Here is a 12,646-nt window from a genome sequence, read left to right on the forward strand (position 1 = left end):
AGTGAAACTCGGTCACATCCACGACCAAAGTACCCCCGCTAAGGAACGGGCCGTATCCTTTCCCCCCCCGGCGCGGGAACACGCACCGCTGCATCAGGGAAAGCAAATCCTCTCCTTCCTCCGTGAGCACGCACAGCCCTGCCTACGACCTCTGTGTCCCTGTCCCCCCTTCCCTCCCCGTGGGGCTGTCCCCTTCCTTCGCAGCGGGCCTGCAGCAGCGGCAGGCCGTGCGCCCCACGTCGAGGGGAAGCAAGCTCCCGCCGCGGAACGGAGATAGAGGAAACACACGTGGAACCTGAACCGCGGTGACGCTCAACCGTGCAGGCGCGCGCACACCTCCCGCGTACGCGCGACCGGCGGCAGGAGGGATGCGGAAGAGGGGGGGAGGGGGGGGAGGAGGGGAGGAGGCTGCCCGCGCCTATTGCATCAGTCGGGGCGGGCCTTGCCGTCAGCGCCGGGGCGGGGCGGGACCGGGACAACACCCCAAACGGGCAGTTCGCCGCGCACAAAGTGCGAGCGTTTCTCCCTTCTCTCCGCTGACCTCCCGCCCCATGTTTTCTTTTCCCGTCCCGGCCAGGCCCGGGGAACGGCGTTGGCCGGGGGGAAACAGCGGGGCAGGGAAGCCTCCAGGCCGGCTGAAGAGGAAGTGCTGCGAGGAGGAGGAGGAGGACGAGGAGGAAGGGCGGGGGAGCAAAATTCAAACGGCGCGTCCCGCCGCGCAGGCGGGAGACCCGGCTCGGCGCCGCCCCGCACCACCTTAAATCCTCCTCCCCTCCCCCGCCCCCGGTGCGGGCCGCTTCCTCTCGGGGACGCGACGACGAGCCCCGACCTCCAGCACCCCCCCAGGGCGGGTCTGAGTGTATCGTTAACCCCCGCCGGGAGGGGCGGTGGCGGGGTTGTGCAGTGTGCTCCCCCCTTTCCGCTCCGCACCGGCTCCGCGCGTCCCCTCGGGGATCGCCCGCGGGAGGAGGCGGGGAGCGGGGCGGGCGGTGCCGCTCCCCCGGGGTGGTGCGATCGCGGCGGGTGCGGCCCCAGGTGAAGGAAAGAGCGAAAACAACAACAGAAATTACGAATAAAGCCAACAACGTGGTGGTTGCTGCAGCCGCTACGGCGGGGGGGGGGGGGGGGGAACCTTGGAGGGCGGACCCAAACCCCTCATGGTGGAGTAGCCGCTGGATCCCGGCCGCCGCCCTCACCCCCCCAACCCGGCCCAGCCTGGGGGCTCCAGTGCCGGCACCGGCAGGGCAGTGCCGTGCCCCGTCCCATCCCCTCCCCGCGCCCCCCCACCCGTTGGCGGCAGGAGGGGAGGGAGGTTTCGCTTGCGCCGGCCGCGGGGATAGGCCGGCTCGGGGAGGCGCTGCTGTTTATTTTCCATCATGATCACTTTGTTCGTGTTGGGAGGGGGAACAAACCCACACTATTCTTTTTTATTAATTTTCAAGGAGATTTTCCATGTTCATCGGTCCGAATTGCACAGGCACACACCCACCCACCCCGGTATTCCTCCCCCCAGCCCCGCCGCGGAGTTAAACCGGGAGCGGGGGAAGGGCGGGCAGGGTGCTCAACGATCCTTTGCAGCCGGAGAAGAAGTCCACCGCAAACGCTGCCCGTTCCGCTGCCCGTTCTCGCTCCGATTTCCGGGGTGCCATCCGCCCTAGCCGGGTGGGGGCCGAGACTGAAGCGGGGCTGGCGGGCGGGGGGTGGTCGCTGCCCTTCCCTGTCCCTCCCCAGCGCAAGGCCGGCACAACCCCGTGTTTTTGGGGCGGTTTCGCAGCGAGGGCGAACGAACCCGGGCGCGGCCGGGATAAACAACAGGATCGCGTTGCACCGGGAAGGGCGGGGGGAACGGGACCCGGGCGAGCGCTGGGTGAGACTCGCACAGGGTCGCCCCCACCACCGCCCCTTCGCCCCGTTTTACTCATTTACGTGTTTATGTATCTCCGCACCACGGGGATCCCTCCCCCCGGTGTCATCCCCTCTTTCTGGCAGTGACCGCCCCCCCCCCTGCGCTGCTTCGCGGGGGTGGGGGGGGTTAACACGTCGGTGGTGCGGGACCCCGGTGGCGGAGCCGGGCGGAGCAGCCGGGCGGCTGGGAGGAAGAGAGGGGTAAGCGAGGGGGAGGTGAGGGGAGGCGGCTGCCTTGCCGGTGCCTGCACCAGCATTTGCCGGGACAGGGGTGTGCGAGGCGCCATCTTTGTTAGCAATAAGCGGAGGAGAGGCACAGCGTTTGCGTGCGAAACGGCGGCGGGGAGCGGGGTGCGTGTGTTACCAGGAGATCCCTCGGGGAAACGGGGAGGACGGGGCGAACACGGAGATTAGGTGGCTCTCTGGTTCAGATCTGGCAGCGGTCCGGCCCGGGAAGTTGCGAATTTGCGGTCGAATTTTAAGCCTTAGGAGTCGGAACGAGCGAGTGCGAGAGGTACCTCGCGCTAAGTGTTTCTCAAAAGAAAAAGAATTGTGACGAGGAAATCCCACCCTTTTGCATTAAGAGGACATATTGCTCCCAGTTATCAGAGGAGAATCACAGAATCGTTTAGATAGGAAAAGACCTTTAAGATCATCGAGTCCAACCATAAACCCAGCACTGCCAAGTCCACCAGTGAACCATGTTCTTAAGCGCCACATCCACACATCTTTCAAATGCCTTCATGGATGGTGGCTCCACCACTTCCCTGGGCAGCTTGTTCCAATGCTTGACGACCCTTTCGGTGAAGAAACGATAGCGTGGCACTAAGGGTGAAGAGAGCGAGCTGCGTTCCTTACTTCCACCTGCGCTGGAGACACGGGAAAAGAGAGAGACGAAGAGAAAACTTGCTGTTACTTCTTGAAGGAGCCTTATTTCCTCCTGTGCCAGGCCGAGGGAGGTCGAAACACACACTAATGAAGACCATATTTCTTATATATGGCAGTTTTCTTTATTGATTGCTTGATGTGAAACAGTATCAATCTGGATTTTTTTCCCCACACATTACAAAAAAAAAAGAAAAGAAAAAAAAGAAAAAGGAGTTAAATTGGCTCAGTCTGCAATCCTTTAAGCACAGCCATATTCATTATCAGAAAAAGGACACCCCCCCCCCAAAAAAAAAACCAAAACCAAAAAAGCCCTAAAAGTCTACCAAATAGAGCATTTACAAATGCACAAAAACATGCCACTTTGGCTTTATGGGGAAAAATATTGTCTTCTAGATTAAAAAAAAAATTTTTAACATAAATAAGTTAGTATAATTTCTCAGTGTCTTTACAGAGTTATGTACACAGGTACACTTCAAACTTTTTTTTATTTTTACATACAGGTACACAGGCAATGTAGAAATACTGTTTAAAGATGTAGTATCCCTTTTCCCTCGAACACTTCGGGAAGTGGGTCGGATCAGAAAACAACAATATTCAGGATTCAGAGGAAAAGTCCTCCAGATTAGGTTTAAAAAAAAAAAATCAAAGGCACAAAACCCACACACACCAAAACAACCCCAAAACATCCATCCCCCATCCCCCCCCAAAAAAAAAACTACCCAGGAAATCAGGCAATGTAACAACGGGATGATGTTGCACAACTTGTAACAGGCATTCAAATTTCCTGCATGGATTGGGGGGGGGGGGGGGGGGGGGGATTTTGCTACTACGTAACGGAATCATCATAGCTCCCACCTCTTAAGCTTAATGGAGTAGGAAGGTATTTCACAAGAGGCCTGTAATAATCGGCTCTGAGCAGGGTTACCAGGATGGTCCATTAAAAAAAATAAGGAAAAAGGACAAAAATACGGCAGACCCACTTAAAGGGACAATACATCTTTAAGTAATTAAAAAAAAAAAAAAAAACCTACACTGCTTCTCTTCATACATTTCATTGCTTGCTAGATTGTGAAAGCAAGTTCCGATCGGTCACCCTCTTCCACTCCCTCCCCCCTCCCAACAAGGTTTATGTGCTACATAAGGTAGAAACTATATACACAGGTAGTACAATGAAGCAAATAAGGAAACACCTAATTGCACAATGCTACATCCAATGCTTTTAGAGGCAGGTCTTTTAAGAGTGCCTAAAATTTTAGTGTTATTGTTTGCCTTTTTTTTTTTTTTTTTTTTTTTTGTTGTCGGTTTTGTTTTGTTGCTGTTCTTGGTTGGTTGGGTTTTTGTATTTTTGTTATTTTTTTTCTTTTCAGTGCTTGTACAGGACCTCCATCCCACGGAGATCGGCGATATGTATTTTCATTTCCATCTACGCCTTTACATCTCCCCCGCTTCATCGCCGCACCCGACGAACGAGGACACGCACATCCTCCGGTCTGCAACGGGATAGGGGAGGGAAGAAGAGAAGAAAGATGACGGGGAGGGAGAAAAGAAAGCGATGAGAAAACACCGACAAGAAACGCGATCCGAGGCACAACCGGTTCAAACCGACACGGCATCCCCGGGGCGGGCTGGCCCTGCCCCGCCGCCCGCCTCCCCCCCCACCCCTTCCCGGGGCCGCGCTCCTGCCGCCCCGGACCCTTCAGCGGGATCGCCGTCTCCAGCCCAGGGCTCGTGTCCGTCGTCGTCGTGTCCCGTCCCCCCTCCCCCCGAACAAGCGGTCGGTAGTAGCAGCATTGGCACGGCCGCGCACGGGGCAGCGCTCCGGGCACGGCTCGCCCCAGCGGGACTAATTGGTTGCAACTTCTGCTTTTACAGTTTAATAATCTCTTTCTGCACAATCGCAACCCGTTGTTTGTAAACCTCGCTCCTAACCTCGGCTCCCAAACCCGCCGGCGCAATTTACCAACTAACTCCCTCCTTCCCCTCCCTCCCCCCGCCCTCGCCTTAAAACAAAACAACAACAAGAAGGGAGGGAAAAAAGAAGAAAGAAAAGAAAAAGGGGGGGGGGAGAAAAAAAAAAGTACAAACCAGCTCCCGTTAACCCGCTCTCTTCCCTTTGCCAGCGACTAAAAACAACCCAAAACAACCGGGGAAAACTAAATAAGGGGGAGGGAAAAAACCCAACATCTTGCCTAGCTTGAATTTTTAAAGAAAGTGCCCGGATTCCCCTTTAGACCCAACTTCTTGACCCATTTCTCCCGGGGTGGGAGGTCGCCGCGACGTTCGACGGCAAAGCGGACATTATCGGTGAAAAAGCATCGGGGCGGGGGGTAACGGGACACGGACACGACACGGGAAGCTCCCCGAAATCCCTCGTCATCTGACATCATGCACCAGCCGCGTTTGAAACTCTGTCCCTCGGGAAAGGGCGGTCCTGGTCCCGGTCCTGGTCCCGGAGGAGGGAGGGAAGGAGAAAGGCAGGGCCGGTCGCTCCTGGTCACAGCCCCAGCCCGAGCTGAGCCGCGTAGCTCGGCGCTGCGCTTCGCCCCTTGTTTTGTTCTCAAGCCCTGCGCGTCCCACCCCTCCTCCCAACACTCCTGTCCCCAAGCGCTTGGGGAAAGCCATCCTCCCTCGGAGGGACGACCCCGCATCCAGCCCAAAGGGGCCCGAAGCCCCCCCCCCCCCCCTTTGCAGAGGGGGAGGACACCCGCTCGGTCACTCTTTCTTCCCCTTATTTGCATCATTCGCATCCTAAGACCAGCGCCTACAGGGCACCCACCTAAACGGTTTACGTTTGATGTCTTCTCGGGGTTGATTTCTTGGGTGTTTGCTCCACTGAATTGGCACTGGGGGAGGCTTTTGAAACCCCTTCTTCTGTTGTGTTGGCTCTTTTATTTTGAGGAGAGGAATCTAAGAGGGGAAAATTAAAAACAAGGGGGTGGGGGGGGGGAGCGATAGTAAGATATTTTCCTTCCAGATGTTTGCTCGGCATCGGGGGACGGGGGGATAGGTGGGGCCAAGGGGTAATATCCCCGCACCCCCATGTCAGCTATCGGCTACGTGAACGCTAACAGGGGGAGGGGAGATGGGCTCCTCTCTAGGTAAGAGATACTAGTTTCCTGTTTTCGGCTAAAATCCCTGTCCGTCTTTCGCTTCACTCAAGCGCTCCGAACCCACTCACGTCTGGGCAAGAGGCCGGGTCCCCCCCGAGGGACGGACGGGTCCCCATCTAAAGGCTTTTAGGCTCTTCCTTTCAAATCATCTACCGGCTCCCACTTAACGCGGACACCCCCCGCTCCCCCACCCCGGGACTGCGAGCAGCACCTGGGCTTTTATAGGCGAAAGGAGGCGGGGGAAATGGGGGCTCACGAAGCCGGTGCCCAGCGGGACACTGCCCACGGCGGTCCGGGCCACGCGTGGCACGGGCGAAGGGGCCGGGAGCCCCGGCGCTCACAGCAGCCGGGCAGGCGGAGAAAAGCGGTGCCGCTCTCGCAGGAAGGGGTACGTTACCATCGGTGGCAGGTCTTTTCCTCTGCCCAGTGCACTGCTCTGCAAAGTCCGTCTGATTTTCAGAAAGATCAGTCTTTTGACCTACACAGTGAGTGTCCTCTGAGATTCCCTGAGAACCGACAAAAACCACGGTTTGGCAATTCCCGTTTACATCCAAGCTCTGGCGGCCGGCGGACTTGCAGACAGCTTTCAGTAGCCTGGGGGGTCTGAAGTAGAAGTCGGGCGAGCTCCCCTTCTCCACGGCTTGCCACTCGTACCTGCCTTCCAGCGGCTTGTGATTCTGGAAATCGAAATTCCACTTCCTCTGGCATGCCTCCTCCATCTCCTGGCGGTGCTTCTTCAAGTCCCTGTTTAACTCTTCGTGATTCACCGGCCCGAAGAGGTTCCTGCAAGCTGACGGCTTCGGGTACTCCGACTGCCTGGCTTCCATGCGCTCCAGGGTAGGGCTCCCATTAGAAATACGGACGTTTGACATCTCCCCCCACCCTCTTTCTTCTGGCGGCGGTTGTTTTGCTCGCTGCTCTCTCCCTTCTCCAGCCGCGGCCGCCGCCTCCTTCTCCTCCTCTCAGCCTTTTATTCCCGGGCGCTGCTCTGCGGCTCTCCTCCGCGCCTCCTCTCCTCGCTGCCCCGCTCGCCGGCCCCGCCTCGGCCCCACTCGCCCTCGGCCCGCGGAGAAGGGGCGAGGAAGAGCCCTTGCATAAGCGCCGGCCCGGGGGGGAGCCCCGAGAGCCGCCGCCGGAGCCGCCGGCGGGGAGCCCCGGGCGGGTGGAGGAGCGGAGCGGTGCGCGGCCTTCCGCGGCTCCGGCTCTGCGCTGCCCCGCCGGTGGTTGATGGCGATGTCCCCGCCGCTCGCACCGCCGCCGCCTCGTAGTAAAACCGAGACGGAAAAAAACAAGAGGAGACGAGCCCTTTTCTCGGTTGCCCAATATGGCGATTGAAGGGAGGCTGACGAAGAAGAAAATGATTGACAGGACGAGTCTATTTAAACAGCTCGGCCGAACCATTGGTTACGGCGGCGGGCACCGCCCCGTCAGTCCGGCCCTACCTCGGCGCTGCCGACGGCTCTAAAGGTGGGCTGGGCCGGGCTGGGCCGGCCCAGCCCGAGCCCAACCGTGCTGAGCCGAGCCTAGCTGAGCTTGGCCGAGTCGCGGTGGGGACGGGGGGCGGGAGTGATGGAGGCGAGAGGGGCGGGAGGGCACCATGCTCACTGCCTCCCTTCCTTCGCCAACCCCGGGCCTGGCGGGATTTGTGCCCCCCACCACCCAAAAGCCTCACCCCATCCTGTGCCTTGCCCGACAGGCTTGAGTAATGGTGGCGGCCGGTTACATTTTGACTCGTACCTGGGGCAAGAGTCTCCCACTGATCTGATTTTCCCAGGTTGGGCTCTGGGGATGAGGCCCCCTCCGCCCCGCCCCGAGGTCCGGAGTTGGGGAAAAGCTCGGGGCTAATAGGGTACTGACCCCCCCCACCCCCGGGACATGCAGGAGAGAGTGGCGCGCTCACCCCACAGCTCCCCGACCCCACGGGCTTCTGCTGGCTGCCAAGAGAGGGGGGGACCACCTCTTGCTGCCTTCTCAGCAGAGAAGGGACTAGGTGAAGAAATGGCTCTAAAGAAACCTCTGCAGGGATTTCAGATCTCGGCAAGCAGTGGAAAGAAAACAAAAGCATTCGGTTTTGTCCTGTTTGTGTGCTTGAAAGATTAGGTGAGCCTAGAGTCACAGCCAGGGATTTTCTAAGCAACTTCCTCAGATAGCCACAGCAGGTATGGTGGAGATAAGAGCAACACAGGGTCCTCCTCTCTACCCTCGTTGTCTCCAGCCCCTTCCACAGCCAGGTCCCCTCTCCAGGTAGGGCAGCCCCCTCAATGCCTTGCAGGTCACTGCGGGTCCTCTCTGGTGCTGAAAATTCTGGCTTTTTCAGGGTCGCAGGTCCAGGGCCTGAATCTTTGGAGGGCTGGAGGCTCTTCACACTAATCCATCTGGCCAGGTGTCCTCCGCAAGCACAGCATCCCTCTCCGAATTTTGCTTCTGGGGATGCCACACCAGCAACAGGCTATCTATCTCAACAAGGCAAGGGTTAACACAACTGGGTTTAACTGGCTGAGAGAAGAGTCAACTGATTTGGCCTTGAAGACATGGAACTTTTATTTACCCTGAGCTTTACTTACACACACAGACTCACTCTGGTTTGGGGTCTACAGTTCTGATGGGCCACTGAAACCTTTGCTCTTGTGAACTGATACACTAGACTCGGCACACACTGGTGTGGGGACAAAACCATTATGCAGTGCTCAAGCGCAGGTCACAGCAGCCTGCTTGCCTTCATCAGCCCCAAGGTAGTAGCCTTTGGCCCCCACTCACACCACTGACCCAAGTAATCTCAGCATCGCCAGACCCAAGTTCAAAAACATGATGTGCACAGGCAAAAAAAAAAGGAAGAATACAAATGAGATAGGTTTAAAAAACACAAGGCTGAAATAAAGTATTAGACATGTTATTTTCATTTGTTTGCCAGGGTTTTTAGCACTCAAGTTGTTTTCCAATTCTTCTCAAGAGCTGCAAGTTCTAGCAACTCACTTGCAGAAAATTAAAGCTGACATTCTCGTCTGCAGGTGCTGAGACTTCTTTCTGGAGTTGCACGGCCATGATCAAACTGCATCAGGTGGCAAAGTGGGGCCTGTTCAGCTGCTGGATTTGCAGGATTTCATCTTCGTTTCTCCAGGCTTTCCTGTCTTTGACTTCCATAGCCACCAGCAAAGAAGTGCTATTTCAAACTTCACTTTCTATGTCAGGTGTGGGACACTTGGCTTGTTTTATTGTTCTACACAAGAGAGTCGTTGTAGGCTAAGAAAGTGATCTGCAAAATATGCCCAGGGGCTCCCTGAAGATGCGCCCTGCCGATGGGGGCCTGCCTGCTGGGAACCTGCTGAATGTCCCACCTGAACGTCCCTCCTAAGATGAGGAGTTCCCACGCTGCTCCCTGGGAGTCACTGCTTGTCTTCTGAGTCCACAAAGGCAAACCTCTTGCCGTTAGGATTACAACACTGTACAAGAGTAGGAACACTGGGGGGGGGGGGGATAATAATGGGGTCGAAATGTTGGGAAAGACTGCGTGCCCCACAGGTAACCAGGAACACGACTGCAGTGCAAAGGAGCACTGATTTATCTGCAGGTTTTGGAAAAGAAGAAACAAGTTACTGTAGGAAAGAACCTTCTTTCTTTTTCTTTTTTCTGTTTATACCTCCCCCAGCTCAAGGGCCCGGGACTGAGCCCCTGGATGCTGTACAACTATACCGAAAACGAACAATTAAAGCCAAAACGGCAGCGGGGGGGGCGGAGGGGGGGGGCGGAGGGAGACCGACGACGCGTATAATTTAAGCCACTAATAGAAGAAAAAGAGAAAATGAGAGAGGAGCGCTCTGCGCCTTGGTTTATTCTTCTATTTCTTCTCCTCCACACCCCTTCCCTTGCTCTCCGAGGGGCTGGGAGAAGGCAAGGGCTGTACGCCCGCAGCCGCGGTAACTCCGCGCCTTAACGCGGGCAGCGCGCCGTCGAAAACGTTTGGGTCACGATAGGACAAAAGTATCAGGAAAGGGGACAAAATTAAGGAGGGGGGGGGGGGAGGAACAGCAGAGCGGACCCCCGGGCGGGGAGGAAGCGGCTGGAGCATCCGCATCCCCTGAGCATCGCGGGCCTGTCGGCTCCCGCCCCCTCCAACTGCGGTCTCGTCACTCCACCTTAAATCGCTGCGGCTGCAAAAGAGAAAAAAGGCTGTGTCTGCAGCGACCTTGCCATGATCTAAAGTGTTTTGTTTACAGTAAGGCCCCCCCGATGGCTGCAGCAAATCGTGAGAGAGGCAGGCGCCCGCCCGTAGTAGCAGCGAAGCGTGAAGAAAAAAAAAAATACAGGAAAGAAAAAAACCAACCCAACGCAACCAAACCCTAGAAAGTCCCGGAATAAAGATCTGGAAAGATCAGAGCGCCATCGTCTTGCAAAAGAGGGGCACAGCAGCGGGGCGGTGGAGGGGAGGCGGGGGGGTGCGCGGCTTTGCGCGGCCGCGCAGCGAGTTTGGAGTGAGAGGGGGGTGAGCTCGGAGAGCGACCCCGGAGCTATCGCCTCCAAAAGCCAGGTTTTATCTCGCTCTGTTGCCGTTCCGGCTGAAGATGCAGCCAGACCGAGATCGGAAGAAGATATTAGAGAAAGAAAGGAAAACAACTACAGAAAAAAACCCCAAAGCCCAACCAAAACTTGGAGGAGTGAACCAGGAAGGAGGGAGGAGTGTTTGTAGGGAGGGCTGTGCGAGGAATGTCCTGGCTTCTCTAGCAGGCTCTGAACACCCTGTCCCCTCTCTTCCCAGTACCCCGTGCCTCTTTCTTGTTTGGGCTTTTCCACTGGCAGAGCTGCTCGCTGTTTTTCTTTCCTCCAGAACCACTTAGGCAAGCTTCCCGTCCTCATTTTGGCCACCCTCCTTCCCCAGCACTTTATAAGGTTGTCAAGTGAACCAGCAAAGCACATCTAAACTGCACACATAAAGCATCAGAGTTGTTTGGGATTTTCAATATTCCCTCTAAAACTACCTGAAAGGAGGATGGAGTGAGGAGGTGGCTGGTGTCTTCCCCCAAGTAACAAGAGGAAATGGTGTCAAGCTGTGTCAGGGGAGATACTAGGAATATTAGGAATTAGGAAATGGATATTAGGAAACACTTCTTCACCTAAAGGGTGCTCAGGCATTGGAACAGGCTGCCCAGGGCAGTGGTGGAATCACCATCCCTGGAAGTGTCCACAAATCGTGTAGATGAGGCCCTCAGTGACATGGTTTAGTGGTGGGCTTGGCAGTGCTGGGGTACAGTTGGACTTGATGATCTTAAAAGTCTTTTCCAACCCAGTTGATTCCATGATTCTGTGATTCTTTCAAATAGTGGGGAAATTGGGAATAACACCTGAGCTCCTCCACAGGATGCATCTTCCAGAGTTGAGGATGAAGATGCAGGGGCATGGCATGACTGTTTCAAAAGCCAGAGGCTTGAGGAATTTTGGTTCTCACCACCCTTGCTGTCACTGACCTGATGCTGTTTCCCCACACCTCCCGTTTTTGGGGCAAAACGCTAATTTCCTCAAGAGATGTGGGGTGAGGCCACGATGAGATTCGAGGTGCAGGCCCTGGGAATTCACCTGCGTGCTCTGGGGGTGTTTGTAACGTGCTTAACAGGAGCCCTTCCCTTCTGGACAGGATTAGGGCCCGGTGAGGTTCAGCAGCAGAGACCGCCCCGGAGGAAAGAGCCATTTTAGCTTAGGAGGGCCCTGGGACATGATCCCAGGACGGGAGCAGTGCCGAGGCGGGCCCGGAGCTGCCAGTGAGCCGCTGCCCAGCCTGCCCGCAAGCCCCGCGCTGCAGGCAGGAGCGCTCAGCGCAGGCAGGAGCCAGGCGGAGTTTAAGACCTTTAGCTCATTTGATGTAAACTCTAGAGGGAGCCTAAGGACAGATATCAGGCCAGCGCCAGGACCCGGCCTCCCTCCTGACAGCATCCCCTGGGCAGGATCCCCTCTCTCACCCCGGCCGCCCTGCACTTTCGGGGGGCTCTGCTCGCTGTTTCCTTTGTTGCAGGTGGAGAGCAGTTTTGGGCCCCATTACACACGTGCAGAAGCCTTGGATGGGATCAGTTCAGGAGCTGTTGAGCATTTGAGAGGGTGCTGTCTGGGGGTACAGCTTAGGGGTGTCCTTAATGGGGTTTGGTTTATAAACGAGAAATGCCTTCTCTGCACTAGTGCAAGGGGTTGGACCATCTCACCGTGCCATAGGGCAGGTTATACAAACAGTTACATCCATGGAAGACACAAGTTAAATTATTAGCACTGGAAGTTACTCGTTCTTTTCTCTCTGGATCTCTCTGGTTGTCACCACCCTTCCCGTGGTGGAAGGAGCAGTCCTTCCAGGACTAAAGGAGCAGTCCTTCTAAACGACCCTGATCTTATCTCAGGGAAGAACCTCGTGGTATGGCTCAGACCACATTTTGTTTTTCATTTTGCCTCAAGTGTAAAATGAGAGAGAGAAGCAGGTGAAGCTTCCATTTTCACATCAAGGATGGCAAGGAAGAGGATGTTCATATGCAGTCCCTAAAAATAAACACACACACACTTATGTTGAGCTATCCCAGCAAACAACGCTATTGCAGAGGTGAGGCTTATATCAGTAAAACAATTACTTGCTGTAAACTGGCCTAATATCCCCAAACAAAACACACCATGTGAACAAAAGCATTTTCAGGTCAGTATAACTCCATCTGTGTAAGACTTCCCATTTAACACATCATATATCCTTTGCCATTTTGTTAGAGTAGCTAATTTTT

At 55.9% G+C, this 12,646-nt stretch overlaps 1 protein-coding gene and 1 long non-coding RNA gene across 5 annotated transcripts; one reads left to right on the top strand and one right to left on the bottom strand.

Moving 5' to 3' along the window:
- The first annotated feature begins 1,277 nt into the window (after positions 1–1,277).
- On the top strand, positions 1,278–3,072 carry LOC115605065. The gene is made up of 2 exons (XR_003990497.1): positions 1,278–1,867; positions 2,337–3,072. It is a non-coding gene; the product is annotated as an uncharacterized LOC115605065 (long non-coding RNA).
- Positions 2,893–7,427, bottom strand: CDKN1B (cyclin dependent kinase inhibitor 1B). 4 transcript variants are annotated; one of them, XR_003990496.1, is made up of 4 exons: positions 6,301–7,270; positions 5,570–5,700; positions 4,983–5,236; positions 2,893–4,283 (listed from the first exon to the last, which is right to left on the bottom strand). XR_003990496.1 is itself a non-coding variant. In XM_030478881.1 (3 exons), the coding sequence occupies exons 1-2, from the start codon at positions 6,773–6,775 to the stop codon at positions 5,579–5,581; spliced, it is 597 nt and encodes a 198-aa protein (XP_030334741.1). In that variant the 5' UTR covers positions 6,776–7,427; the 3' UTR covers positions 2,893–4,283; positions 5,570–5,578. The 4 variants fall into 4 exon arrangements, 2 of the variants coding, with proteins under 2 accessions (XP_030334741.1, XP_030334740.1); XR_003990495.1 differs by having other exon boundaries at positions 2,961–4,283; positions 5,137–5,236; positions 6,115–7,290; XM_030478881.1 differs by lacking the exon at positions 4,983–5,236 and having other exon boundaries at positions 6,301–7,427.
- Positions 7,428–12,646: the final 5,219 nt, after the last annotated feature.

This window comes from Strigops habroptila, chromosome 3 (genome assembly GCF_004027225.2).
Source record: "Strigops habroptila isolate Jane chromosome 3, bStrHab1.2.pri, whole genome shotgun sequence".
Lineage (NCBI taxonomy): Eukaryota > Metazoa > Chordata > Aves > Psittaciformes > Psittacidae > Strigops > Strigops habroptila.